This window comes from Podarcis liolepis (assembly GCF_965112155.1).
Source record: "Podarcis liolepis genome assembly, contig: HAP1_SCAFFOLD_28, whole genome shotgun sequence".
In the NCBI taxonomy this organism is placed as follows: Eukaryota; Metazoa; Chordata; class Lepidosauria; order Squamata; family Lacertidae; genus Podarcis; species Podarcis liolepis.
Genome location: NW_028148790.1, coordinates 2,062,440 through 2,088,435, shown reverse-complemented (window position 1 = coordinate 2,088,435; position 25,996 = coordinate 2,062,440). Strand labels below are relative to the sequence as shown.

Here is a 25,996-nt window from a genome sequence, read left to right as displayed (position 1 = left end):
TCTCAAATATAGTGTACACAACTGTATTGTAGACACAGAATGAAGGCTATAGTCTACACTTGCTTAACAGTTCCCTATGGCAACCAAAGTTTATCTCCTATTGCTTTTGCGCTTGGCTGCTTCTGCGTCTGCATAGTTAACTACTTTAGGCTTGGAGAATAAAAATGATTTGTTCTGGCCATCAGTGGAATTTTTCTTAAGGATTATGACCAACATTTGCAATATGCAGCGAAAGAAAATTTGATGCCTTTTATTTGCATAAATTTAAAAACCTATTTAAAAGCATATTAAACAACGTTAACAAGTCAAAAATATTTGACTAAAATAATGTGAAGTGCTGACTTTAAAAATCGCTTCTGTGCAGGATATAGCTTTGTGTATGTCAGTTGAGGAGAATGTTTGCTTCCAAGTACATAAAGTGAAATCGCTGGCTCCCCTGCCCCAAAATATATACAATTACCTTAACCCCAGTCCTCCAAATTCACTATCTGAATTCCCCTCCATGTTTATGTAGCCCTGTGTCAGGGAACCAGAGGGTCTCCAGCTGTTGCTGAACTAAGACTCCCATCATCCCTGATCAATGATTGTGCTGGGTAGGGCTGATGGAAGTTGCTAGAAGCCCAGAAGTTGCCCACCCCTGCCGTTATATAAACAGTATTGCATTTATCTAAGTTTCTGATTACCCAGCCTGTGAGGTCGTTGTGTGACACAGAGACTACTCCAACACTGAGGTCCATCATCTGCTTTCCCCCTAGATATGTCATCCCCTAGATCAGGCATAGGCAAACTCGCCCTCCAGATGTTTTGGGACTACAACTCCCATCATCCCTAGCTAACAGGACCAGTGGTCAGGGATGATGGGAGTTGTAGTTCCAAAACATCTGGAGTTTGCCTATGCCTGCCTTAGATACACACCCACATTGCATAAGGTCTTGCCCCCTGCTATGTTCCAAGTCTACACCTGGAATGAACACCTAGTTCAGTCCTCAACTGGGGAAAGTTAGGATTAAAGATGCCTTAAGGTTGCTAATTCCACCCTTCTCTAATTCTTGCTCTCCAGTTTTAATAGGGACAAAAAAGGTGACCATGCAAAGCAACTGGAATTGAGTATGGATCGCTAATACTCGTGGAGCTGCGCGTGTTGCTAAAATTATGACTTGTCTACTGTACCTTCTTTTTTTTTACAATCTATTTGGCATATTTTAAGACTTTAGCTAATCTGCCACTTTGCATTTGCTTCACAGTATTCTGCACCTGCAGACAATTTGCATTTTAAACCTTGCCACATGAACCCAAAATTGACATTTTGGTATGTACATGGCGAGACCAGAGAAGGGAACACCCTTAGCGTGTAAAAGAGCAAACTTTAGGTGCTCTGCAAGGATCAAACTGCAATGGGAGAAAGTTCATTTTTCCCACCATAAACACATTACAGCCAATGCAGTAGAAACTCAGGGAAGGGACCAGAAAAGAGAAATGGTTTTGGAATGGTGCTCCTGCCTTAAGAAGTGAGCTTTGCCTTCGCACCATGGCCCTCTTTAGACATAGCCAAGCTTAAAGGTAGAGGGACCCCTGACCATTAGGTCCAGTCGTGACCGACTCGGGGGTTGCGGCGCTCATCTCGCTTTATTGGCCGAGGGAGCCGGCGTACAGCTTCTGGGTCATGTGGCCAGCATGACTAAGCTGCTTCTGGCGAACCAGAGCAGCGCACGGAAACGCCGTTTACCTTCTCGCCGGAGTGGTACCTATTGATCTACTTGCACGTTGACATGCTTTCGAACTGCTAGGTGGGCAGGAGCAGGGACCGAGCAACAGGAGCTCACCCTGTCGCGGGGATTCGAACCGCCAACCTTCCGATCAGCAAGTCCTAGGCTCTGTGGTTTAACCCACAGCGCCACCCACGTCCCTTATAACCAAGCTTAGCATCTGAGTAACTGAGAAAGCGAGCCTTACTCAGTCATAAAGCCCAGCTGAACATTGCTATGTGGAAGCACTGGGGAGGGGTTTCTCGGGGCTCTTCTACACTAATTTTTCCAGAGCTTTCTAGGCACAAGTCTGCACTTTCCCAGTCCATGCCTGAAGCTTTTTTGGTGTGTGTGTGTGTGTGTGTGTGTGTGTGTGTGGAGGCAGGGCCAGATTCAGGTTTGATGAGGCCCTAAGCTACCGAAGGTAATGGGGGCCTTTTATAAGTCCACTTGTCTTTTGTCAACAACAAATTGTCGCTGTTTTTTGTGTTGAATATATGTCATATGGTAATTTATGGACCTAATAGGTATCTAAAGCCATTTGCACATAACAAATAGGAGCCTACACAACACTGTTGCTGTATGAAGGTTTCATTTTATTTGTTTTTTTATCTTATATTTTAGAAATGTACATCCAGGTTTTTTTCCTTTAATTTTTTTGGGGGGAAGCTATAGCCTGTTTAGCTTATACATAAATCCAGCACTGAGGGGAGGGTGCCCTACAGCTTTCCTCACAAAAATCTTCTCTTTTAAATGTTTCTGCATTGCAGGGTGCTGGACGATAAGATCCTCAGAGTCCCTTCCAATTCTATGATATCTGTGGTGGCTGTTTGTTGCTTCTATGATAGGCCAGTCACAAGGAAGGCAAATCCTGGTGAAACGCTCTCTATGATCCATGGAAAACCCAAATTGTTCTGCTTGTTCCAATTCGACATGGAAGAGTGGAAAGCAGTGAGGCAAAGAACCGTTGCTCAGATATGGACTGCGAAAGTGTGGACCTCTGTCTAGAAAGTGTGGGGCAAAGCATGGATGAAACCCCTCCCTTCTGAGATATAAGTGGCATGGTCTCTTATGAATTTTCAGCACCATCTGAAGATTCAGGTCTTAGTGCCTGAGGCTGTTCACTATTGGTGGTGTGTTTTAATATACCCTGCCTTGTTTTTAAGCTCTGTTGTTGCTAATTTTAAAGTACTCTGTGCGGAATTGCTTTGGGAATCAAGGGCTGGCTTACCTCTCTCACCCTGACCTAGCCACTGTGATCCACGTGACGGTCACCTCCAGACTGGATTATTGTAACTCACTCTACGTGGGGCTGCCCTTGAGACTGACCCAGAAACTCCAGCGGGTGCAGAATGCTGTGGCGAGACTCCTTACGGGGTCCTTGCTGCGAGATCACATTCACCCGGTGCTATACCAGCTGCACTGGCTCCCGGTGGAGTACAGGATCAGGTTTAAAGTGCTGGTTTTGACCTTTAAAGCCCTATATGGCCTAGGACCCTCGTACCTACGGGACCGCCTCTCCTGGTATGCCCCACGGTCTTCAAACAAAAACATATTGGAGGTCCCAGGCCACAGAGAAGTTAGACTGGCCTCAACTAGAGCCAGGGCTTTTTCGGCTGTGGCTCCGATCTGGTGGAATGCTCTGTCACAAGAGACTAGGGCCCTGCGGGACTTGACATCTTTCCGCAGGGCCTGCAAGACAGAGCTGTGCCACCAGGCCTTTGGTCAGGGCACAGCCTGACTCCCTCCTTTGGCAATCTTCGCAGAGCTCTGGCCCAGTGGTTGCCATCAGTTTGATTTGAGTTAATTTTATAATGAATGATTTTGGTATGTTGTACTATTTTATTGTTGTTAGCCGGCCTGAGCCCGGCTTTGGCTGGCGGGATATAAATAAAATTTATTATTATTATTATTATTATACTTTCATTTTTTAAAAAAATCAGCTGCACACGACAACGTTGTGGGCAGGGGATGTGGTCGACAAATGGCTTGCTGCACCTTGTGGATAGCATTGATGGTAGCTAGCCAGCTAGCCAGCAGCAGCACACCGTCACGGTGCCAACTGAAGCATCCCCTACCTCCACTGCTGTTTGCTGATGGATTTCAAGACCCCAGAAATTCTTGATGAATTTTCCTCCATCCACAACTGCACTGCATTGCTGGCTGACAGCACTCATAGCAAACCGCTTCCCATACGTGGCTGATAAAATAATAGAGGGGCAGGAGGTCAAGAGCTGGTGTGTGGGTGGATGTGCTAAATATTGATCCGAAATCATCAGCCAGATGTTGAGCTGCAGGTCTCTCTAGACTTATAGTTTTGAAATACTGTTGTGTTCGCCGAGGAGATGCTTTCTCAGGCAAAGTTAACTAGTGTTTTCATTACTCCCAACCTTCAAGGGACTGCCTTCTTTCTGTTTACTTCTGTTCCATATTTACCTGGCTAGACACAACCCTGGAAGAGGAGCTGAGCAGAACAGATCCCAGGTTCCCCAGGAAACTGGTTTGAAAATGAAGGGAAATTATGGGGCAGGCCGTGACAAAACTCACATGGTCTTTAGGCTACAGAAGAGCTTCTGAGGGCTTTGACAGTAACCTTTTCAAAAATTGCTCATGGTAAGCTTACCCTGAGGTAGTTGAGGGTGAAGTTAGTGAGACCCATGCGGGTGATGTTTTTGGACAGCTGTTCCAGCACCTGAGGGTCTTGTGCCTGTAACGGAAAACAAAGAGACAGTCTCATGCTCATGTGAGACAGAAATGCAACAGTAACATTATAAATCAAGGACATGCTTAAAAAATTGGCAATCCTATCTGAAAGCAAGCTGCCAATTTATAAAAAGCATCCAAGATTTTATACTGAACATTAGACACTAATTCACTGAGGGAAGGAGAGTGCAGTGCCCATTTCATTCCAAACACTGGGTTATTAGCATCGGTACTGCTAAGCTTTTTGAAAATCATACTTTAGACTAGTCGTTATATCAGGAAACCTTACAACAGGGTAAGGAAGACTAACATTGTCGTCTCCACAATGAAGTAAAGGGGCTAAAAATGAGAGTTGTGTCTTGTTTTGAGGTCATCTAGTTATTTTATGGAATGGGCAAGGTTTGAACTAGGACTTTCTTGGATCACAGCTTACTCTGCTTGCACGAGAGCACGGATTTGAATTCCACTGCGGGAATAATCCCCATTCTCCTCAAGGGTTTCTTACACACATTACCTCACAGTATCATAGCAACTAAGTGTTAGTGAAACAAATGGGGGGGGGACCCTACTATAAAAATAGTTACAGCCTTACAAATTACCAATGGAAAAAAGAAACTCCCTAATTAATTTGCTCGAGAGCAAAAGCAAACATGCAGACAACGTTGGGATGCTAGATTTCATTTACTGGTGTAGTATGGTATCACCAGACGCGGGTGGCGCTGTGGGTTAAATAACAGAGCCTAGGACTTGCTGATCAGAAGGTCGGGGGTTCGAATCCCCGCAACGGGGTGAGCTCCCGTTGCTCGGTCCCTGCTCCTGCCAACCTAGCAGATCGAAAGCACGTCAAAGTGCAAGTAGATAAATAGGTACCACTCCGGCGGGAAGGTAAACGGCATTTCTGTGCGCTGCTCTGTTTCACCAGAAGCAGCTTAGTTATGCTGGCCACATGATCCGGAAGCTGTACACCGGCTCCCTCGGCCAGTAAAGCGAGATGAGCTCCGCAACCCCAGAGTCGGTCACGACTGGACCTAATGGTCAGGGGTCCCTTTACTTTACTATGGTATCACCAATGGAAAGCATGTGAAATGCGCAGGAAGAGAAAGAAGGAAGCATACTAAGACTAATCCCTTTTTTGTACAGAGGAGTAACATGGACCTGGAGCAACAGCTGGGACAATGCTTGTAATACCCTATATGGGTGCTGCAGAGTTCAGAAGGATGCAATTAACCAATGCACTTCAAAACTGTTTCAGACATGTGCTGATGTACCTTTGGAGCCCAGCTGGGCAAAAGGTAACTCAGGCAGAGATTGCCGACATCTGTGTAACAAGCAAATAAGGTCCCATCTGCACAACACATTTATAGCATACCACTTTAAATGAGGGTTATCAGACGTCCCCGGTTCCCTGGGACAGTCCCTGGATTTGCAAATCTGCCTCCGGCAAACATGGCAGCGGCAGCCTCAGCAGCCCGGAGCCAGCCTGGTAGCGCAATTGGCTCAGGCTGGCTTCAGGAGCTGCTCGCTGCTGCTGCCACTGCCAAAGGGGAACCGGGACGTCTGACAGTACAGATCTCCTGCCCCCTTCCCCCTTTGTTGTGATAGATCGGGGGAGGCTCAGGAGTTGTGGTGGGCGGCCGTTGCCCAGGAGGAGCGCAAGACGCGTGGTTTCTCTGCCAGGCAAGGCGCAAAGCCCTTCTTTCGAACCCTGTGAAACATAAATGTGCAATTTTATAAAAACTGGACAAACGTGGCAGAGAAAGGGGACAGGAGATTGGGGAAGGTTCGGGACTGTTGCCCAGTTTTTTAAAAACTGCACATTTAGGTTTCAATAGGGTGCACCTTTATACAATATGCATGTGTGCTTGGGCCCAGGGTCTTTTGCCTCACCATCCCCACTCCTGACTCCCTGTTGCTACTCAGATAAAAAAAAAATGTCCCCAGATTCATTGAAAAAAAAATCTGGTGACCATACTTTAAATAGCTGTGGCTTCCCCAAAGAATTCTGGGGTTTGTAGTCTGTTAACTATTCTCACAATGCTCAGAGTGGTTTGAGAATCAATCCCCCCTTCCCAGGGAAATATGGGGGTTGTAGCTCTCTGGGGCAAATAGGGGTTGTCCTAACAGTCTCAGGACCCTTAAAAAACTACAGTACCCATGATTCTTTGAGGGAACTGTTTAAAGTGGTACACTTTAAAGGTATGGTGCAGATGGAGTCCCCAAAAATGTAAAAAATAAAATTAAAATTAAAATTTAAGGTGGCGTATTCTTACTCTTTAAAAATAACTTTAGTGGATATAAGAATGAAATGTGCCTCCGAATTTAATTCAGAAAGAAGGTGTGCATCAGCTTAAGTAGGGGAGACACTAGTCTGTCTACTTATTTAGATCCACAAATGCTTGTGACACACCAACATAACATCCTTGTTTACAATGCGCATAACTCTAAGATAACTGGCTGTGACAGCAAATGGTGGGTTTGGATTGTTAGTCAAAATATAATGGATTTTAAAAAAAAGCAATTCTGGCCAATTACTTACATGCATGGCTAAAATACTGCGAGGGACTAACTCTCTGTATTGTCTAATTGTAAAGTGCCAGGTTTTTATTCTCATAAGGTCATCAAATGTAAATTCCAAGATAAGACGTCCTTCTGTGCACACCTAGGAGAAATAAAGAAAAAGGAAGGAAAATAAACAAACACACACACACTTCTTTGAGGAGCCTCTACAAAACTAAAAGAAACCAAACAAAATACAGTCCTAAGCAAGCTAAATAAATGCCAATATACTTTGTTATTCAGCTTTATTGGGGAAATTGTATCCCCTCTGGAAAAAGGGAGGAATTAAGAATGAACAATTAAATAAGCAGGCTGTGGATTCTATAGCTCTGTGCAATCTAAATCCTATTTTTTGTTTCCCTCCAAAATGGCTGGTGATGTTTAATGGCATAAAGGGCACAATTCTAACCCCCTGGCGCTGATGGTGGGTGGTGGGGTAGCATGATGTGCAGGTTCCTCTCTGCTGGTGGAGAGGAGCATCATGGGGTGAGGAGATGCTGGAGGTGAAATAGTTAAACAGGTTTCCCAATCAGAACCTAGGGGGTGGAGTCAGAGGGACTATAAAACCAGCTCTGGGAGGAGCGAAGGGGGAGAGTTCATTGGGAGTTGGGTGGTTGGTTGGAGTGGGAGTGAATAGGGATAGAGTCTGGGGGTAGGTTGAGTTAGTGTAGCGAAATAAGCTGAGTCAGGAACAGTTAGGAGCTAGGAAGACGAGTAAATATCTGAGAGGTGGTTTAGTGAGGGAGAGCAGGTAGCGGAAGTTATAGGTCTGGATAGGCACCCCATGTTTGTAACTGACCGATACCATTTATGAAACCACACGCTTGTTAAACTGCAATAAATAAACAGAAGTTTATGTTCCAATTAACCGTGACTGGACTCAGTATTGTGCCAGGTAGGGCCTGGGTGGTGGCAGCGAGTAATAAAGTGGTGGCACAGGGATCTATAGATGGTGAAATGTCCGGGGACCCTGTGTGATCGCCACAGGAGAAGTGGGGACTTCACCATGGCAGGTGGGAAGCTGCTGCCTGCGGTTCTGCTACTGGCGGCAGCTAGCAGACAGCCCCCAAAGAGGCTATTTCAGAGAATGGATTCCCCCATGGAGCTGGATTCTTGGGCCAATCAGCCACAGCAAACCCATGTATGAAAGCCACCCCACCTTCTGCCTTGGCTGACCTGGGTGGCAAGGCTTCAGATGTGGTGGTGGGTTTGCACCGCTCCCAACCAGGGATCTGTTTTGCTCTGTTCACCTTTCACTCTGGATAACAGCTGCAGTTGTGCAAATATAATATCTAGCTGCTGAAGCAGAGGGACCTGTCTTCTTTATGTAATAGACATTAAGCAATCTTGTGTAATAGGCTGAGCTATAAAAGTCCTACATGTTCCAAGTGGTTGTTAGGTTTACTCTGGTATGTGTCACATTCGGTAGTCATTCTTCTGATAGTTATTTTCATCCTTCCCATTATCTATTTTTTTGCTTTCCGTTTTATCTTTCAATCCTTTTTTTGTCCTTTTGGGGTTTCCTCCTCATCTCCTCCTGGTGTCCCAGGGCTTGTATAATGGATTGCACACCAATCACTTCTCAATTTTGAAAAAGTTTTAGCCCCAGTTTCCTTCACTGATTCTTTTTGTTTAAACATTTCTGTCCGCCTGATTTGTATTCGCAATTGCATTCAAAGCTCTCTAGGCCTGGGCTTCCTTTGAGCACCAGGAAACCACAATGCTTAATTCACACAAAAAGGAGTACTGTGGAGCCCCTGAATTCTTCTCCCACGTTACAATCGGAGCCAGAGGAGAATTTATAGCATACCCGACAGATAATCCTTTTATAGGTCAGATGCCTCATAGCGAGGGATATTGTAAGACGGGCGAACCATGGAACTAATGAGGGGCGAAAGAAGAGTCTGGAGGGACCTGTGGATATAGGAAAGGAATGATGGCACATTTTCTCTCTGTGTCCTGGGCTGGCTTTTCAAAGTGGCTCTAGGGCAGAACCAGCGGCTGATCAGGAACAGGAAGTGGGGAATTTCAGAGGAGGACATAATCAATGGGAACATTTATTTACTTTGGAGCCCTGACAAATTCTGGAACCTGATTTGGTAATTTAAGAATGGCATAACTTACAGAAGCACCTCTGTTGTTTATGGCAATATTTAAAAACATATTCTTAATTAGTGTAAACCACGGCTCTCTAACTTCCAAGAGACTGCGATCTACTCCCACTATAAATAAACTGGGAGTGATCTACTCATTGGATTGACCAGAGTTGTTGAGCTTTTATTGGGGAGAGAGACCAGGATCAACCAGGGACAGACTGCAATCGATCGCGATTAGATCGCGGTAGATCATGATTGAGCACTTGGACAATGTGACCATTACTGGGGGAGGGGGGTGTAATATATATATATATATTTAAAAATCTGCATTAAAAGCTGTAGTAGTAATGTTGGTGAAGTTTCTGGGAGCAACTTGCCCTAATAGCACAAAGTAGTAGGGCAGGCAGAAGGGTTTCTGGTTACTGAGCTCCACAGCTGTTCCAGAGGGTTATGCTGGTCAGCATAAGGAGGGGGAGAAAAGCACCTTAGCCCTAGGTTAGGAGCCTGGGAAGACAACCAGGCAAGAGAAACTGCTTGGCATAGGAAAAGAGAGAGCTAGGGATTGGAAGAGAATGTGGTCCAGAGGGATATGGGTGAGTGAGAGGTGGACCATAAAGAAGGCTGATCGCTGAAGAATTGATGCTTTTGAATTATGGTGCTGGAGGAGACTCTTGAGAGTCCCATGGACAGCAAGAAGATCAAACCTCTCCATTCTTAAGGAAATCAGCCCTGAGTGCTCACTGGAAGGACAGATCCTGAAGCTGAGGCTCCAATACTTTGGCCACCTCATCAGAAGAGAAGACTCCCTGGAAAAGACCCTGATGTTGGGAAAGATGGAGGGCACAAGGAGAAGGGGATGACAGAGGGCGAGATGGTTGGATAGTGTTCTTGAAGCTACAGACATGAGTTTGACCTAACTGCGGGAGGCAGTGGAAGACAGGAGTGCCTGGCGTGCTCTGGCCCATGGGGTCACGAAGAGTCGGACACGACTAAATGACAACAAAAGTGAGAGCAGCATGAGAGGAAGAAACAGAAAGAGAGCCACACAGGTCCAAGAGCTGCAGAGATGAGGCGGGATGAAATTTCACATACTTATTTGAAAAAAACAAAGCCAGTCCCTCCAAGTCTTTGACTGCAGGCCTCTAGAACTAGGGCTGACGTCTGCTATGGCCTATGCCTCAGGAGGGCATCCACTGACAGTCAGTGGGTCTTCTTCCTTGAAGTTACACGCCCTCCTTGAGCAAGAGAAGCAAGCGAACCACAAGAAGAACAGTTTGAAGGAGCTGCAACTCCAAGAAATTCGAACTGCTTTGTTTCGTTTCGGTCCTTGTTTTTATGCTTTTACTGTGTATTTTTATTCTGCAAACTGCCCTGAGATGCTTGGATGAAGGGCTGTATACAAATATAATATATAAAATAAAATAAAAACAGAAGTGACTTTTATAACAGGAAGGAATCTGTAGCTGCTGCTCATACAGCAAGTAGCTCTCTGTGCTGTACCCAAAAGCACAGGTCTGCTTATTATGGCTACCTTGGAAGAATAAAAGCATTCTCTCTGGACAGGAGGCAGCGTTCTTCCACTGACAGATCCTGACAGCAAAACCAGGGCTCGCTTGGCTTCAAGTATTTCCGAGAGCTTTTATTTTGCTTGTTCCCAAAGCAATTCTCCTCTACTGTTGTATACTAGGGCTGTTTTTATTTTAATTATTTAACAAATAAAAACCATCCATCTGCAGAAGAGTCAGGATGCATACGACACCCCAAATTAAGATACGATTAAATACCAGCCTAAGCAGAATTATCTTAAATCCCATGTTCATTCTGTCTCCTGATTACCAGGATCCACTTCCTGACCCAGTAAGCAGCACCTCTTAGTTTCCTGCCCCTTGAGTGTCCGGGGGAATTAGCAACTTTGTATGTTGGCTAGCGTGAGCAGATGCTAAGAAGCACAGGGCTCTCATATATTTAAGAGTTGTTAAAGCAAGGAGACTTTGCTACCAAAGTTTTTCTAGGGTGGAAAAACGTGCCACAATTGTTTGCAATTTTTCTTGTGTATGTGTGTCTGTTTTTGTTCTGTTCCTGCTATGGACAAGAGGTGGGAGTTTCTTGCTGTGGATACTTGTGGCCAACCATTCAGACCTCTCAGGATGAGGCCTGGATAAACTGCAGAGTGTGGGTGAAAGTTTTATGTTTCTCAAAAGCCACAGAGGGAGAGGCCATTGGCTCAGAGTGGGGCCTTCTACGTGCGAGGGACAGAGGGGCAGGCTACCATACATGAAACAAGGGAGCTGTTGCCAAGACCATAGGTTGTTTAATCTGTTTGTTCATCTTGTGTTTGTTTTTTTACCTAGGTATTTGCTTTAATTGAAAATTTGATTCTTGTCATCATAGGTTTGCTTGCTTACCCTGTGACAGAATTGCCAATTTGTTATTTATTGGGCCTGTTTATATGAGCTGGGACGTGGGTGGCGCTGTGGGTTAAACCACAGAGCCAAGGACTTGCCGATCAGAAGGTCGGCAGTTCGAATCCCCGTGATGGGGTGAGCTCCCGTTGCTCGGTCCCAGCTCCTGCCAACCTAGCAGTTTGAAAGCACATCAAGTGCAAGTAGATAAATAGGTACTACTCTGGCGGGAAGGTAAATGGTGTTTCCGTGCGCTGCTCTGGTTTGCCAGAAGCGGCTTAGTCATGCTGGCCACATGACCCGGAAGCTGTACGCCGGCTCCCTCGGCCAATCGAGATGAGCGCCGCAACCCCAGAGTCGGCCACCACTGGACCTAATGGTCAGGGGTCCCTTTACCTTTACCTAATTGTTGTGTATTGTTATGTTTCTCAGTTTATTTTTTTATTACTTTTTCCCCTGCCCTGGGACTGGAAATATTCTATCAAGGAATACTGTAAGTGAATAGTAATAATAGTGAATAGCAGAGGGTATTTATAAATGAGTGGTGCACACTGGACAAAAGATCTGAGCTTTGATTAACCTTCACAGCTCTAGGACTCAGGAACACACTAAGGGATTGATTGGCAGTAGATTCAATAGACAATAGATTCAATAGACAAAGTACTTCTTCTTATTGTGCATAATTAACTTACAGAATTCACTGCCACAAGATCTGATGGCTTTGTATTGGAGGATAGGTCTATCAACAGCTATATGCCATGACAGCTGAATAGGATTTCCAGGTTTAGAGGCATAGGCATCCCTTTCAGTATACATTTCCTGGTGGGCAACCGAGTGGGACAGGGATGTACCCTTCGTGAGCATCGTTCATGGGCTTACTGGCTGGCCATTGGGTGATATTGGACTAGATAACTCCGCAGACCAAATGTACCTTACATAGTTTCACATCAAATATTTAGATGGAAAATTTACTCCCATCGCTTTTGCTCGTAATTCTGATAGATGTTTGTTGCTTAACAGTGACAATCATTGGACGTGATGTGAATTTTATTTATACAGTGGTGCCTCGCAAGACGAAATTAATCCGTTCCGCAAGTTTTTTCCTCTTGCGAGTTTTTCGTCTTGCGATGCACGGTTTCCCATAGGACTGCATTGAAAATCAATTAATGCGTTCCTATGGAAACCGACTTCAGACCAGGTCCGGGGACAATCTGTCCCCCGACCTCTTCTGAAGGCTGGGGGGGGGGCGAAAGTCTTTGCTCCCCCCCCCCCACGGCAGCATTTTAAAATCGCCCCGGACAGCGGAGGACTTCTCCGCTGTCCGGGGCGATTTAAAAGCCCTCCCGGAAAGGCAGCCAGGGGGGACAAAGATTTTCGCCCCCCGCCAGCCTTCCCCTCTTTTGAAGCAAGGGGCGGAGGGAAGAAGATCGCTTCTCCCCTTTGCCGCCCCTTGCTTCAAAAGGGGTCCGGGGGGAGAGAGGAAGGCGCGCGCCTTTCCCTCTGTCCCCTCTTTTGAAGCAAGGGGCGGCAACGGGGAGAAGATCGCTTTTCCCCTTTGCCGCCCCTTGCTTCAAGAGGGGTCCAGGGAGAGAGAGGAAGGCGCGCGCCTTTCCCTCTGTCCCCTCTTTTGAAGCAAGGGGCGGCAACGGGGAGAAGATCGCTTCTCCGCGTTGCCGCCCCTTGCTTCAAAAGAGGTCCGGGGAGAAAGGGGAAGACGCCAGCATTTTAAAAAACCTCGGGACAGTGGGGGACTTCTCCGCTGTCCAGGGCGAATTTAAAATGCTGGCGGGCGGCAGCAAAGCCTTCGCTGCCGCCCGCCAGCATTTTAAAAAACCTCGGGACAAAGGAGAAGTCCTCCGCTGTCCCGGGGTTTTTAAAAAACCTCTCCGCCCCCCGCCAGGCTTCGGAGCAGCCTTCCGAAGCCTGGCCGCGGGAGGAGGTCCGAGGACAGTGGGCAAGACGCCCTGTCCCGGAGATTTCCCTATGGGCTTTCGTCTTGCGAAGGAAGCCCATAGGGAAATTCGTTTTGCGAAGCGTCTCCAAAACGGAAAACCCTTTCGTCTAGCGGGTTTTCCGTCTTGCGAGGCATTCGTCTTGCGGGGTACCACTGTACCTACAAATATTATACAGGACATAGCAGGAAATTCATTCCCCCCCCCTCCTCTGACCCTGGTCCTCCCTGACAGTTGAGGAGCCTCTGGAATAGTATAGGATTTTGCACAGGGAGCTGCAATAGGTAAGGAGGAATTGGCTTGGCCCTGTGTAAGAAGCAGCACTTGCATTTTGCACAAAGCCACTGTTAGAAAATGATCCACAATTTCTCCATGGTTTTTTTTTTTTTAATGGTACATTTGTTTAGTGTCTAAAGTTTCAGTGCAATGGCTGATCTCTCCGTAGTTTGAATACCATTAACATACTGTTTAAAACCTAGAGCTCATGTGTTCAGGGACTTTTGTTTAACGAGACATTATCGAGGAAAGTATAAAATGCCATTTTCTGAAAACGTTATAAGCTTTTCCCTCTGTAGTTGTCACCGTGTATACCCTACAAGCCTGTTCAATGATTTTCTCTTGCTGTTTTTAGTAAGAAAATAAATTTCAGGCTCATAGAGTCACATGTTATTAACTTGCCAGAATTTGTTAAATGTGGTGGTGCCTGCTAGTTTAGGTTGGTTTTTGAAAGGACCAGAAATTCATTAAAGATAGGTTCTGGTAAAGGCTGTGGGTCACAATAGTGAATGTGGATATTGGTTTTTCGGCTCTTCCTTTGTACCCACCAGGTGATGAGACCTAGTCCTGTCTCCTGTCCCAACAGTTACTGTAAACTCACAGATTTGAAAGAAATGCAAGCTCTGGGTTGTAGCAAATCTACATTAAAAATCAATGGATCATGCCCATGTGTATGATTTCAAGTATGACCATTTTTAACTCGCAGATCGTAACATCTAACAAACACACTATGTGACGATATTTAACTTTCTAATTTTCTAATTCTAAACCAAACTATTTCTCTCTAATCAATTAAGCCAAAATCTCACTCGGAGCAGCCTTCCTTCCCTGCCCCCAAAACTGCCTTTCCTATAAAATCCAAAATGAAAAGGTCTCCAATTAAGAAAACATTCTCTGTTGTGCTGCATTCATGTTACCGTGCTGTGAGCTCTGACATTTTGTTTCTGTGGTAACCAAAATCAGCTGATTAGTTGGCATGGCAACAGAAAAGATGTAATCCCGGCAGACACACTCTAATCAATGCCCCCAGCACAGATGGTCTCTGGAGGATCAACAAGAAAGAGGCTGGCAGGCATTCAGGAGATCACGTGGCAACTCCAGACTAGGCCAGGGGAAAAAAGAAAGAAAACTATAAAAGAACATTTCTCAAACTAACCAGTAGCTTTTTAACCCCTTCTTTGTCTTGCTTAATTGTCAAAGATTCTGCAACTTCCACCACCAGGAGGGAGAACAGCATCACTTTAGCTTTATTATTTTTATTCTTATTATTGCACAAAATGTAAATTTTACAAAGTAATAAATTCTTCCCTGACCTTCAGTTTTTATTGCTCAGAGTTTCTTATATCTGCCCAAAATCCTTATTTGATAGATGGTTTGTGTAAATTCATAAAAGTAACGTGCTCCTTTGCTTTTTATAAGGTAAAGGAACATAAATTGATCACTGGTGTTATGTCCAGGACTGAGACACAGACTGTTGATTCAAATGCGCAGGAGGGAAAAGTATATTTCAGCTATGCACACGGGCTGTTATTACAATTTTAACAATGCTGATCTTTTATGCATTTACGTGGTGCTATAAGGAAACACAAGCGTCTCTAGCCTTAAATAAAAACCATCTCTACCATGCCATCAAAGTTAAATAGGGCTGGAAAGAGACAGTTGTTTTAAACATGAAGGCAGGCGTTACACTTCATGCTGTGGAAACTCATCTTACCATTGATTCTAGTAAAAAGGCTATGCAGGGTTAAAAATAAAATAAAAGCCTGTGAACCCTTTTGACCAAAAATGACAGTGAGACAAAAGAAGTGTTGTATACATGGTGGAAAGCAATTAGAGGTGAATGGGAATGAGGGAATTCATTTTGAAAAAATGTATTTGCAAAGGGTTGCCATATTTCAAGAAGTGAAAATCCGGACACAAAAGTTGTTGAGCTTTCTTTTGGGTGGACGGAAGGATGGATGAAGCGATTTCCCCAGAAATTCACCAAAAATTCAATACTTCCGATATGGGCTGCCATACGCCCAGGGTTTTCCCGGACATTTTAACTGGCTATGTGTGGAAAATTCCGGACATATGGCAGCCCTATTTTTGCAACCCTGGACTTTCTCCTTATTTGGTAGATTCCATCCCTGCCAGGGGCCTTGGCATGTGTTGCCATGACGCCATCACTAAACCGAAGACCTGGAGGCAAGTGAGATAGTGACCACTCACAGGGTCCGCCACCAGTTTCTGGATATTTCTCCAGAAGGTGAGAAGGACTCCTATACTTGTACAACTCTAGGTGTGTATGGACTCTTTTGACCTTTTAGTCTATCTGTAGTGGTTGGGTGCAGGGGCAGAGATTGGAATCCTGTAGCCTGCCATATATTGAGAGGAGCATGACAATAAGGTTTACATTATCTATCAGCTGGAATTACATAGCTTTAAAAAAAGGCATTAAAAAGGCACTGAAGCAGCATTATTTGGGGGTTGCAAATCATACACACACACACACAAAACTGAGAGGCAAGATGGCTCAGTCAGTAGAGTATAAGATCCTTAATCTTAGGATCATGGCTTTGAGACCCACATTGGACAAAAGATTCCTGCACTGCAAGGGGCCGGACTAGATGTACCTCCAACTCTACAATTCTATGATTCCATAACTAGTTTTGTTGCTGTTTGTGCTAACGGCAGGCAGTTTTTGCCTTGAAAATGCTGGAACGTGAAAATTCAGCACAGTTGCCGAAGCAATACTTCTTCTCCAACCCACTTTCGTTTGGTTTGGTTTTTTATACCCTTTGCCTGTCTCCAGCGTAACTGCTAAGAATTCTGGACTTGGTGGTCCCTATTCATTTCAATGCTATTGGAACAGGAGAACTTTCCCATAAATGTGACCTCCATCTTTCATTACTGGGGCTGCTATAGGCTAAATATGCAATTTTTCAGGTTGAAACAATATTGCTTCCATGAATGCTACGAAATCTAATATGATGCCCTTCTCTATGGGGAAAATTAGGCTACATTTCAGGTGCTGAGATGAACCACTCAAATTTTCTAAACACTTTGTTTCGGAAAGATTCTTCCCCAACCCAACCAAAGTCCAATTTAGTTTTGCTTCAATCAGTTGGGTAGTTATTTACTAAAGAGAAGACAACATGCTGACTGATGCAGCAGAAGTTCATTATTATTGTTTTATCTTATTTTATCTTATTTGGTGCTTTTTCACTTCCACAGGGAACATGGAAATTAACATGCAAAACAAGAATGCTAAAAACTGCTGTCCATATAGAAGCTTCATAGGTGCAAATAAACAAGAAAATAATTTAAGAAATTTTGGGTGGCACCATATCAGAAACAAAGAAGAATGTTTAAGAATGGGAATCTTTTCAGCCGGCAGAACATGGCTTGATAGGTCTGCCCCCTGGAAAAAATGCTCTAAAGCAGAGGCCCTGCCTAAACTGGTCTCACATTGGTAAAAGAAGGCCCATAAAACAGGGTGTTATCTTCTGATCTGTGGGGACAGGGAAATCTATGCTCCCTGAGAAACTTCAGAGCCTGGCCATTGAAGGATAATATCTATTCAACTATTCTATTAATCGAGGGTTAAACATTCCAGAGAACCAATTTCCTACGAAATATTGCAGTAAGTCAACTGGGCCATAATCTTGAGACTGGTGCTATTCAGTCTGGAGGCTAAAAATGGAAGTAACATGGATGATTCAAGAACCATGCCATAGGTCAGAGCTAGATGGGAGTGGTTCGTAGACATAATCCTAAAACTTGATGGTTGCAATGGGAAGACTGTAAGCCCAATGACCTACCAATGTCAGACTGCTAGCAGTGAATTACCAGCACTCAAACCAAATTCCAGAGTCCTGAGAAAAGGCAGCTACAAGTAACTCGCAATTTATGTGCATTTAACTTGTGTACATTCAGTTTTATGTGAATGACCAAAAATTTAAACATGTAAAAAGGGGGTGGAAAGGGGAAGGGCAATCCTACCTGCCACTGAACCCAATGTGTTTGGATTATACGTCATTTTGGCTTTGGAACATAACCTCAGAGAAAATTGTATTGGCTGCAACACCTGGAGCCATAGCACATCCTTAATTTGGAAGAAAGTGCAAGGGGCATGCGCTGGATAATGCTGGTGGTCTATGATGAGAGATGTCATAGCTTCACCTCTCACACTGCCTGGGGGCGAAAACCTACCTGCGTTACTTTGCTGCTGTAGCAGAGGCACTTCAAACTTTAAGCCACCATCCCTGACCATTGGTCATGCTGGCTGGTGCTGATGGGAACTGAATTCCAGCATAGGAACAGCATGGCTGGATCAGGCCAAAGGCCCATTTAGTCCAGCATCTGGTTCTCAAACTGGCAAATAACATGTCTGTGAAAAGTCTGCAAGGCAGTACAGTGGTGCCCCGCAAGACGAATGCCTCGCAAGACGGAAAACTCGCTAGACGAAAGAGTTTTCCGTTTTGGAGGTGCTTTGCAAAACAAATTTCCTATGGGCTTGCTTCGCAAGACGACAATGCCTTGCAAGTTCCTGCGGGGTTTTTTTCCTCCCCCCCCCATTTTCTAAGCCGCTAAGCCGCTTATCAGCTGATCCGATCAGCAGACAAGCCGCTAAAAGCCGCTAATAGCGCTAATAGCGCTAATCCGTCAATGGGCTTGCTTCGCAAGACAAAAAAACCGCTAGACGAAGAGAATCACAGAACGGATTCTTTTCGTCTTGCGAGGCACCACTGTAATATGAACACACGCTATGTGTGGTGGCCCAATTAATGTGACTCTTCCCTCTTTAAAATAAAAAAAATATGAAGTAGATCATGAAAATCTGGTGTCTGTATGAACACACCTTTTATGTGTGACTATTAGCTGTTTTTTCATACACCATTGGAGCACAGGCTTTCTTGCTATATATGAGTTGCACAGTGTTGTGTTTCTTTTGGAATATAAAAAGTACTTGTGATTTCTCCCAGTTTGTGATTCATGACCAAGGAGCTACTCATCCAGTAAAAATAAAAAAAAATGTTCAAAGATTGAATTCTACCTGAAGTTAATGACTCAGTACTATTTATTTATAACTGTCTGGATGGATATAAATATGAATTATATAACTGTATTATATAATTGGTTGAGTTGGACTTTGTGATTTCATTCATTGGCTTGACTGCCAGGTTTTGGTTTTTACTGATTTGCACTTAATTAATTTTGTTTTGTTTCTTATCTTAATAGCTATATAATGTCCATCTTTTCTTTATATGCCAATGACCTATGGTTATAAGCAATAAATCAGAAATGGACTGAAGATTGAAGTTTGTGTACAATAGTGTGAATTTTCACATAAGTTCTTTTTCTGGTATTCTTTAACAGAACTTTCACTTCAATGGTGTTTCAGTGTTAGCAAATTAAAATTCAAGATATCTGGAATCACTTCCGCCATCCACAGATAAAAAACCCCCACCAAACCACCAGTTATTAATCTCTAATGTAATCTGAAAAGGGACACTGAAAACCCAACAACAATTCCATGTTTCATATTAATCTTTCCTATTACCTTTGTAAACATTGGTTTTCCATGTTGAGTGACCATGGTGCATTGATCACAGTCCACTGTGATGGAGGAGTTGTGGTATGATTCTTTTGAGTGCTTTAGGATGTAATACAGGTCTGTCACACCTCCTTCAAAGACAGTGCTAAAATAACGAGGAATGAGGGTCCTTCCAATGGCTGTTGGGAAAATACAAAGCACATGAGCAAAGGGCACTAGACAGAACACTTTTAAGTCGTTCATTTACTAGAACAATGGTAAAATCTGATCAAAACTTAATGCAGATTCCAATTAAACCAGTAAGAAATAGACTATGCTGTTCCCTGTGGAGAGTGAGACCTGCAACAACAAAAACTGGAGACCTTCACATATTGACATGTGGTCCAAAAGGATATTATGATGGAGGTCCAGAAAAATTAGTAGGGTTGGCTCCGCCCGTCATTTTCCCAGCACAGGTCATTCACCATGGTGACCAAATCCAGAACAGAAGCCAGGCTGAACCCCAGAATCTGCTCAGAGCTGATCAGTTCTCCCCCTAGATGCACCCCTAATTGCTGGGTTTTGGCTCTGGGTCTGCTAAAAATTGTTCCCACACCTCACCTTCCTTCCTTCCTACCTAAATAAATAAATCCGTTTCAATAATAGTAAAAAGTAAAAGTAAAAAATAAAAGTAAAACCATTCCAAATGAAATAGAACAGTCTAGACTTTCACTGGGCCCCGAACTGGTATATCAGATTTTCAAATTTTCAAATATTGGCATATCTAAAAGGCAGTCAAATGCCTAGTAACAGCAGTAGCAATAGGTGAATAAATAAATATAAGCTGCAGAAGGAGGGTTTGTGGCCTTGGGTCAGAGTCAGGCATCTATGTAGGGATCCTTCCAGGTGTCCCTAAATATGTCTTATTATTAAAATTAAGTGAGAAACATTAAATAGTAATAGACAATCTGTAGAATTTTAGAATTGAATAGTTTTTAGTATAATTAAGATTTTACTTATTTATATTAAATATTTTGTATAAAATACTCCTTTGGTCCTTATATATCTTTGAGAGAGAATTTGCAATTGACAATGCATTTTAGCATGAAAACAAATAATGTGGCTAAATAATTTAGGTAAAATTAGAAAATTGTAGAGCTGGATTTTCTGGCCTCCATCGTCCAGTCTGTGTAGCAAAGCCGGTTTAACAATTCCACATGTTGTGACTGGTATGCATTGCCTGTCAGATAATTTTTTTCCCCAGGGCCACAAAAGGGTTTATTCCATCTGTTAGAGGATCACTTTATTTAGGCAAAAAACCACCACAGTTTGATACTACCTCAATGAGGATATATTGGTGGAGGTTTTGCTATTGACTTAAATCTCCATCCCCGTTCTGCAATCCCTTATTGTTCCTTGTAAAATTACTGTCCTTATTGCCATCTGTGGACACTTTTGTGATGGGTTGGGGACCTTCTGGAGCAGATGATGGTGGTGGTGGTGGGAGACAGGGTGGATTTGATTTAAATCAAATCAGTTTAAATCATGATTTAAATCACGATTTAAATCACTAGTCAGTAAGACTTGATTTAAATCATTTTCTTACAGAAAGACTCATTCTTGCTGGTATAATCTTAATATTTACAACCAGATGAAGGTTTCATCTTTGGAATAATAAATTTTCAGAGTAGTTTTTACAGTTATATCCAAAATTACTGATTTGGTTATACTATACAAAGACACGTAATTATGAAATTTTTGTTTATATTTGGACAACTTTTCTGCTGTACTTTATTGGAAGGAGAAAAATAATCATTTCCTTAATAACAATTTAAACAATTTATTTAACTAAAACAATAACATTATAGCATATGTATCCATGTTTGCTAACTAATGTGGTTAAAATATATTTTTTTTAAAAAACCAACAACTTAGACTGAGTTTTAGTATACATGAGAAACTTAAAACAAATCCTTATTTCCTGATGAAAAGCCTTTGGACTATAATGTAACTTAAATAGAAAACTACCTTTAGAAATATTTTTCCTCCAAAAGCTTTTTATTTTAAAAATCTGATTTTTTAAAAAAATGGTTTAAATTTTTTTAAAAACCACAATTTTTAAAAAAATTAAAAAAAACTCTGATTTTTTTTTATCCACCCTGGTGGGAAATGAGGAACCAGATGTCCTGCTGTGGAAGCAGATTTCCACTGACCAAGCAGGTGGACATAATCTAACATCATTGCATGCAGGGCTTGATGTAATAGTTAATCGGACTTTACTATAGAGACCCAGGTTACTTTTAAGTCCTACCACAGGTAGAGAGAGTTTATAGATAAAGTGCTCTTCTGTGCATGCCCAATCAGGTGCATGTCTGATGAGACGGCAAGAGCAGCAGCCCAGGTGAGGAAGTTCCACCTTTGAGGTATTCTAACATCTGGTATTCTAACATCTGCCTCAGTGAGGGTTAAGCAATGGAGTGCTGAGGAGATTCAGCAGCAGAACGGCAGCTGGAAGATGTGAGAATGGAGATGGGGGGAGGTTTGTATACACCAGTGATGGCCAAACTTGGCCCTCCAGCTGTTTTGGGACTACAACTCCCACCATCCCTAGCTAACAGGGCCAGTGGTCAGGGGTGATGGGAATTGTAGTCCCAAAACAGCTGGAGGGCCAAGTTTGGCCATCATTGGTATACACCTTTGCCCCAACCCCAGTAAACCTTCTATGGGCTTCTGGAAGGCAGGACCTGCAGGAGTCTGTGTAAGGAAGCTTCACTCAGTGAGAAACCCTGATTGTCCTTTTTTTATAGCATTTTAAATATATTGTGATGCACCTTGAGCACTTCAGTTAGTAAGAGGGGTGTAAATATTTCAAAGAAGCAAAAGCAGAAATAAATGTTTGCATACTAGGCAGGCAAACTGAAGAACTTGGATATGGTTTGTTAAGCATTGTACATTTCAAACAAATACAGTTCCTTGCAATCCTCGTTAAAACTTCTGTGTGTGCCCTCTATAGAGTATAATTTAATGAGGGGAAAGAAACTAGAAGTCCAGTGTACACGCATTTGTTTTTCAAAAGTGTTAAAAGATTCATACATTGCCTTTTTTTGCGATATACAACAAACATGAAATTAACCCATCAAGTTAATTCCTTGCTCCCCTAAGGCTAATCAGCACAAATTAAATTTCATGCTAATCATCTTGTACAGCTAACATGTGACAGAAAACTTTGAATTTGTTTTGATAGAATTAAATACATTTGTGTGGCTTATAAAAAGAGAAAAAGTGTACAGTTTGCGATAGTTGATCTCAGGAGGTAAAAGAATACTGTCCCCCTTTCTCCTTACATCCATTAGAAACAATAAGCATAAGAAATAATACTAGTTCTAAATTGGTGTAATTATTAAAATAAAAGGCCCTGAAATATTGGCATCCCATTGCTATGGAGTACATTTTGCATGCAAAGGTATAGAAAACGGATCAGGTGCCATTTCGCTGAATTCACCTATAACCTGTAGAGACATCATCAAATTGTCTTGCAAATCTCCCTACATATAGGAAAGTAGTAGATAGGTAGCCGTGTTGGTCTGCCATAGTCAAAATAAAAAAATTCCTTCCAGTAGCACCTTAAAGACCAACTAAGTTAGTTCTTGGTATGAGCTTTCGTGTGCATGCACACTTCTTCAGATACACTGAAACAGAAGTTGCCAGATCCTTCTATATAGTGAGAAGGTGGGGAGGGGTGTTACTGAGAAGGGTGGTGGGAATGGGAGATAGGCAGATAGCTGAGAGAGGATCTGGCAACTTCTGTTTCAGTGTATCTGAAGAAGTGTGCATGCACACGAAAGCTCATACCAAGAACTAACTTAGTTGGTCTTTAAGGTGCTACTGGAAGGAATTTTTTTATTTTTACATATAGGAAAATTATTTTCTGCCCTGTCATTTGATATCGACTTTCATTTGCTGAGATGTGCAGGATACCAAATCAAAGAAACACCTTCTTCGTAACCACAGCATTAACACAGGGTACCAGATCTCTCAAGATGAAAGTCGCTGATGAGGGAGTGGAGGAAGATTCTTCCCTTGATCGACCAGGTACTATCTTTTGCTGTCACTAGGCTCCCTAATCTACCAAATTCCACCCCCTGATCCACTGACCATCACTCTTTAGCTCATAGGCTGTGGCCCTGAGTGCCAGGAGACAAGCAACTCAAAATCTCACCTCACCCTGTAAGTAAAGACCGGGCACGTTTTGCCACCGCTACAACAGTGTCTGCAGGGAATGAATGATGAATCTTCACTTATTGTAGGCTCTAAAGAGCCAAAGCGGTAAAGAGGATAAGGATGGTGTGAATGTATAATATTAAATGGAACACACACACACACACATAGGTGAAACTCAAAAAATTAGAATATCGTGGAAAAGTTCATTGATTTCAGGAATTCACCTTCCAAGGTGAAACTAATATATGAGATCGACTCCTGCCATGCAAAGCGAGATGTGATTCCACTTCTCAGAGGTCCAGTCTTGCTCCATTTGCAATCTTTGTTTTGCTGATTTCCTTGAATATTCTAATTTTCTAAGATTGTTAATTTGGGGTTTTCATCAGCTGTATGCCATGATCATCACAATGATAACAAATCAAGGCAAACATATCTCGCTTTGCATGTCATGAGTCGATCTCATATATTAGTTTCACCTTTTAAGTTGAATTATGGAAATCAAGGAACTTTTCCACGATATTCAAATTTTTCGAGTTTCACCTGTAGAACAAATCAAGGCTTGACATATCTTGCTTTGAATGTCATGAGTCTCTCTCATATATTAGTTTTACTAACCTTGGGTTACAACCTGTTTTGGTTTACAACCGGACCTCCAAAACGGATTATGGTTGTAAACCAAGGTATCACTGTATTTTCTAAAAAAAGCAAAATGCTACGGTAGCGGTGAAAGGAAAGCGGTGGGAGGGCTTTTTGGATGTTGGAAGAGGAATGGCATCGCCTTTCCCCTCCCTTCTCAGCCGGAGGAATAAATAGCAAATCTCTGGAAGTTCATAGAATCATAAAATTGGAATAGACCACAAGGGCCATCGAGTCCAACCCCCTGCCAAGCAGGGGTAGTTTGGATCCATTGCTCCGTGTCCGCTTCTCTGGAGCAGCAGAAAACAACCTTTCTCCCTCCTCTATATGACATCCTTTTATATATTTGAACATGGCTATCATATCACCCCTTAACCTCCTCTTCTCCAGGCTAAACATGCCCAGCTCCCTTAGCCGTTCCTCATAAGGCATCGTTTCCAGGCCTTTGACCATTTTGGTTGCCCTCCTCTGGACACGTTCCAGTTTGTCAGTGTCCTTCTTGAACTGTGGTGCCCAGAACTGGACACAGTACTCCAGGTGAGGTCTGACCAGAGCAGAATACAGTGGCACTATTACCTTCCCTTGATCTAGATGTTATATTCCTATTGATGCAGCCCAGAATTGCATTGACTTTTTTAGCTGCCGCGTCACACTGTTGGCTCATGTCAAGTTTGTGGTCAACCAAGACTCCTAGATCCTTTTCACATGTACTGCTCTCAGGTTGTTGACTCGGTGCCAGTAGAAGGGAGGGATCTGCTGTTGTCGATTTGGAATGGCTTGAGTATTATGGGATGGAGCTGAGCCGGAGAAAGAAGAGGGTTTAACCTTGAAGTTGCAGCTCCGCCCCAACCAGGCTGGAATACAACAACAGTGGGAGTAAGGAGACAGCCCCATATGCTGCAGGAAAAAGGAAAACCACAGGGAGCCACATAAGGCCAAGAGACTAACAGTTGACTTTTGGATGTGGCGCAGGCAGGATGAAAAGGAAAAAGCTATTGTTCCTCACCTGGAGCCTTTTTTTTGGAAGTTAAATAGTATAACACAAATAGAAATCATTAAGAGTGCAGCTATTAATTATGTGATCATTTTGAAAAATGGAATGTAACAGAAATGAATAAGAATAAAGACCCATCAAGAACGGTGTGCAGGAAGCCTCTTAACGAAATTGCATTAATTTGGAATTAATTTGTGTAATTGGGTTTATATTGGAAAATAATAATAAAAAAATAGCAGATTTTATTTAGAAAAATGAATAAACTACTTCGTAAAAAACTCTAGGTGGTATACACGAAACAATATAAAATAATTATATCAATAACAGATGTAAAAGCATATACTAAATTATATGTGGTATTCAACTACAAATCAAATCAGATTTTATTTGATTTGATTCAACTAAGTTTTACTCAGAGTAGATCTATTGACATTAATTGACCTAACATTAATCTCAATGAACGTAGTCTGGGTAAAACTTAGTTCAATACCACCACATATATCTGGATAGGCTTGATTTAAATTTTTTAGAAGTTTTTAACAGGTGTCTAAAACTACAGCAAGAGTGCCTAAATCTTAATTGACTCCTAAGAGAAGTGGAGCAAACTTGATGTGGCACTTGTAAAAGTTTGAAGAGCTTGAGTAGGCACACATGGGACAAGGCAATCCTTCAAATAAACTAGTACAAGGCTGTTTTTAATATGCTAATTGTAAAACCTTGAACTTGGCCAGTAATGAATCAATGCAGGTCTTTCAGCAAAGGTGTGATATGCTGGGAGGATTCCATTTCTACCAGCAATTGTACAGCAGCATTCCTGACTAACTGCTCTTTCCAGACAAGCCATGCTATTGTGCTCTCATCCCAAAGCGTAACAACAGTGGCTGTTACTGGAGAGTA

General features: G+C 42.9%; 1 protein-coding gene across 4 annotated transcripts in view; it reads right to left on the bottom strand.

The window, feature by feature from the left end:
- The window catches only part of LOC310699047 (LIM domain-binding protein 2), a 233,295-nt gene that overhangs the window by 36,941 nt on the left and 170,358 nt on the right, over window positions 1–25,996 (bottom strand). For all 4 annotated transcript variants that reach the window (XM_083520645.1, XM_083520646.1, XM_083520647.1 and 1 more), the window contains exons 3-5: window positions 19,276–19,448; window positions 6,985–7,107; window positions 4,369–4,452 (exon numbers count right to left, since the gene is read on the bottom strand). In XM_083520645.1, coding sequence (XP_083376771.1) covers window positions 4,369–4,452; window positions 6,985–7,107; window positions 19,276–19,448 — 380 coding nt within the window. The remainder of the gene's footprint in view (window positions 1–4,368; window positions 4,453–6,984; window positions 7,108–19,275; window positions 19,449–25,996) is intronic.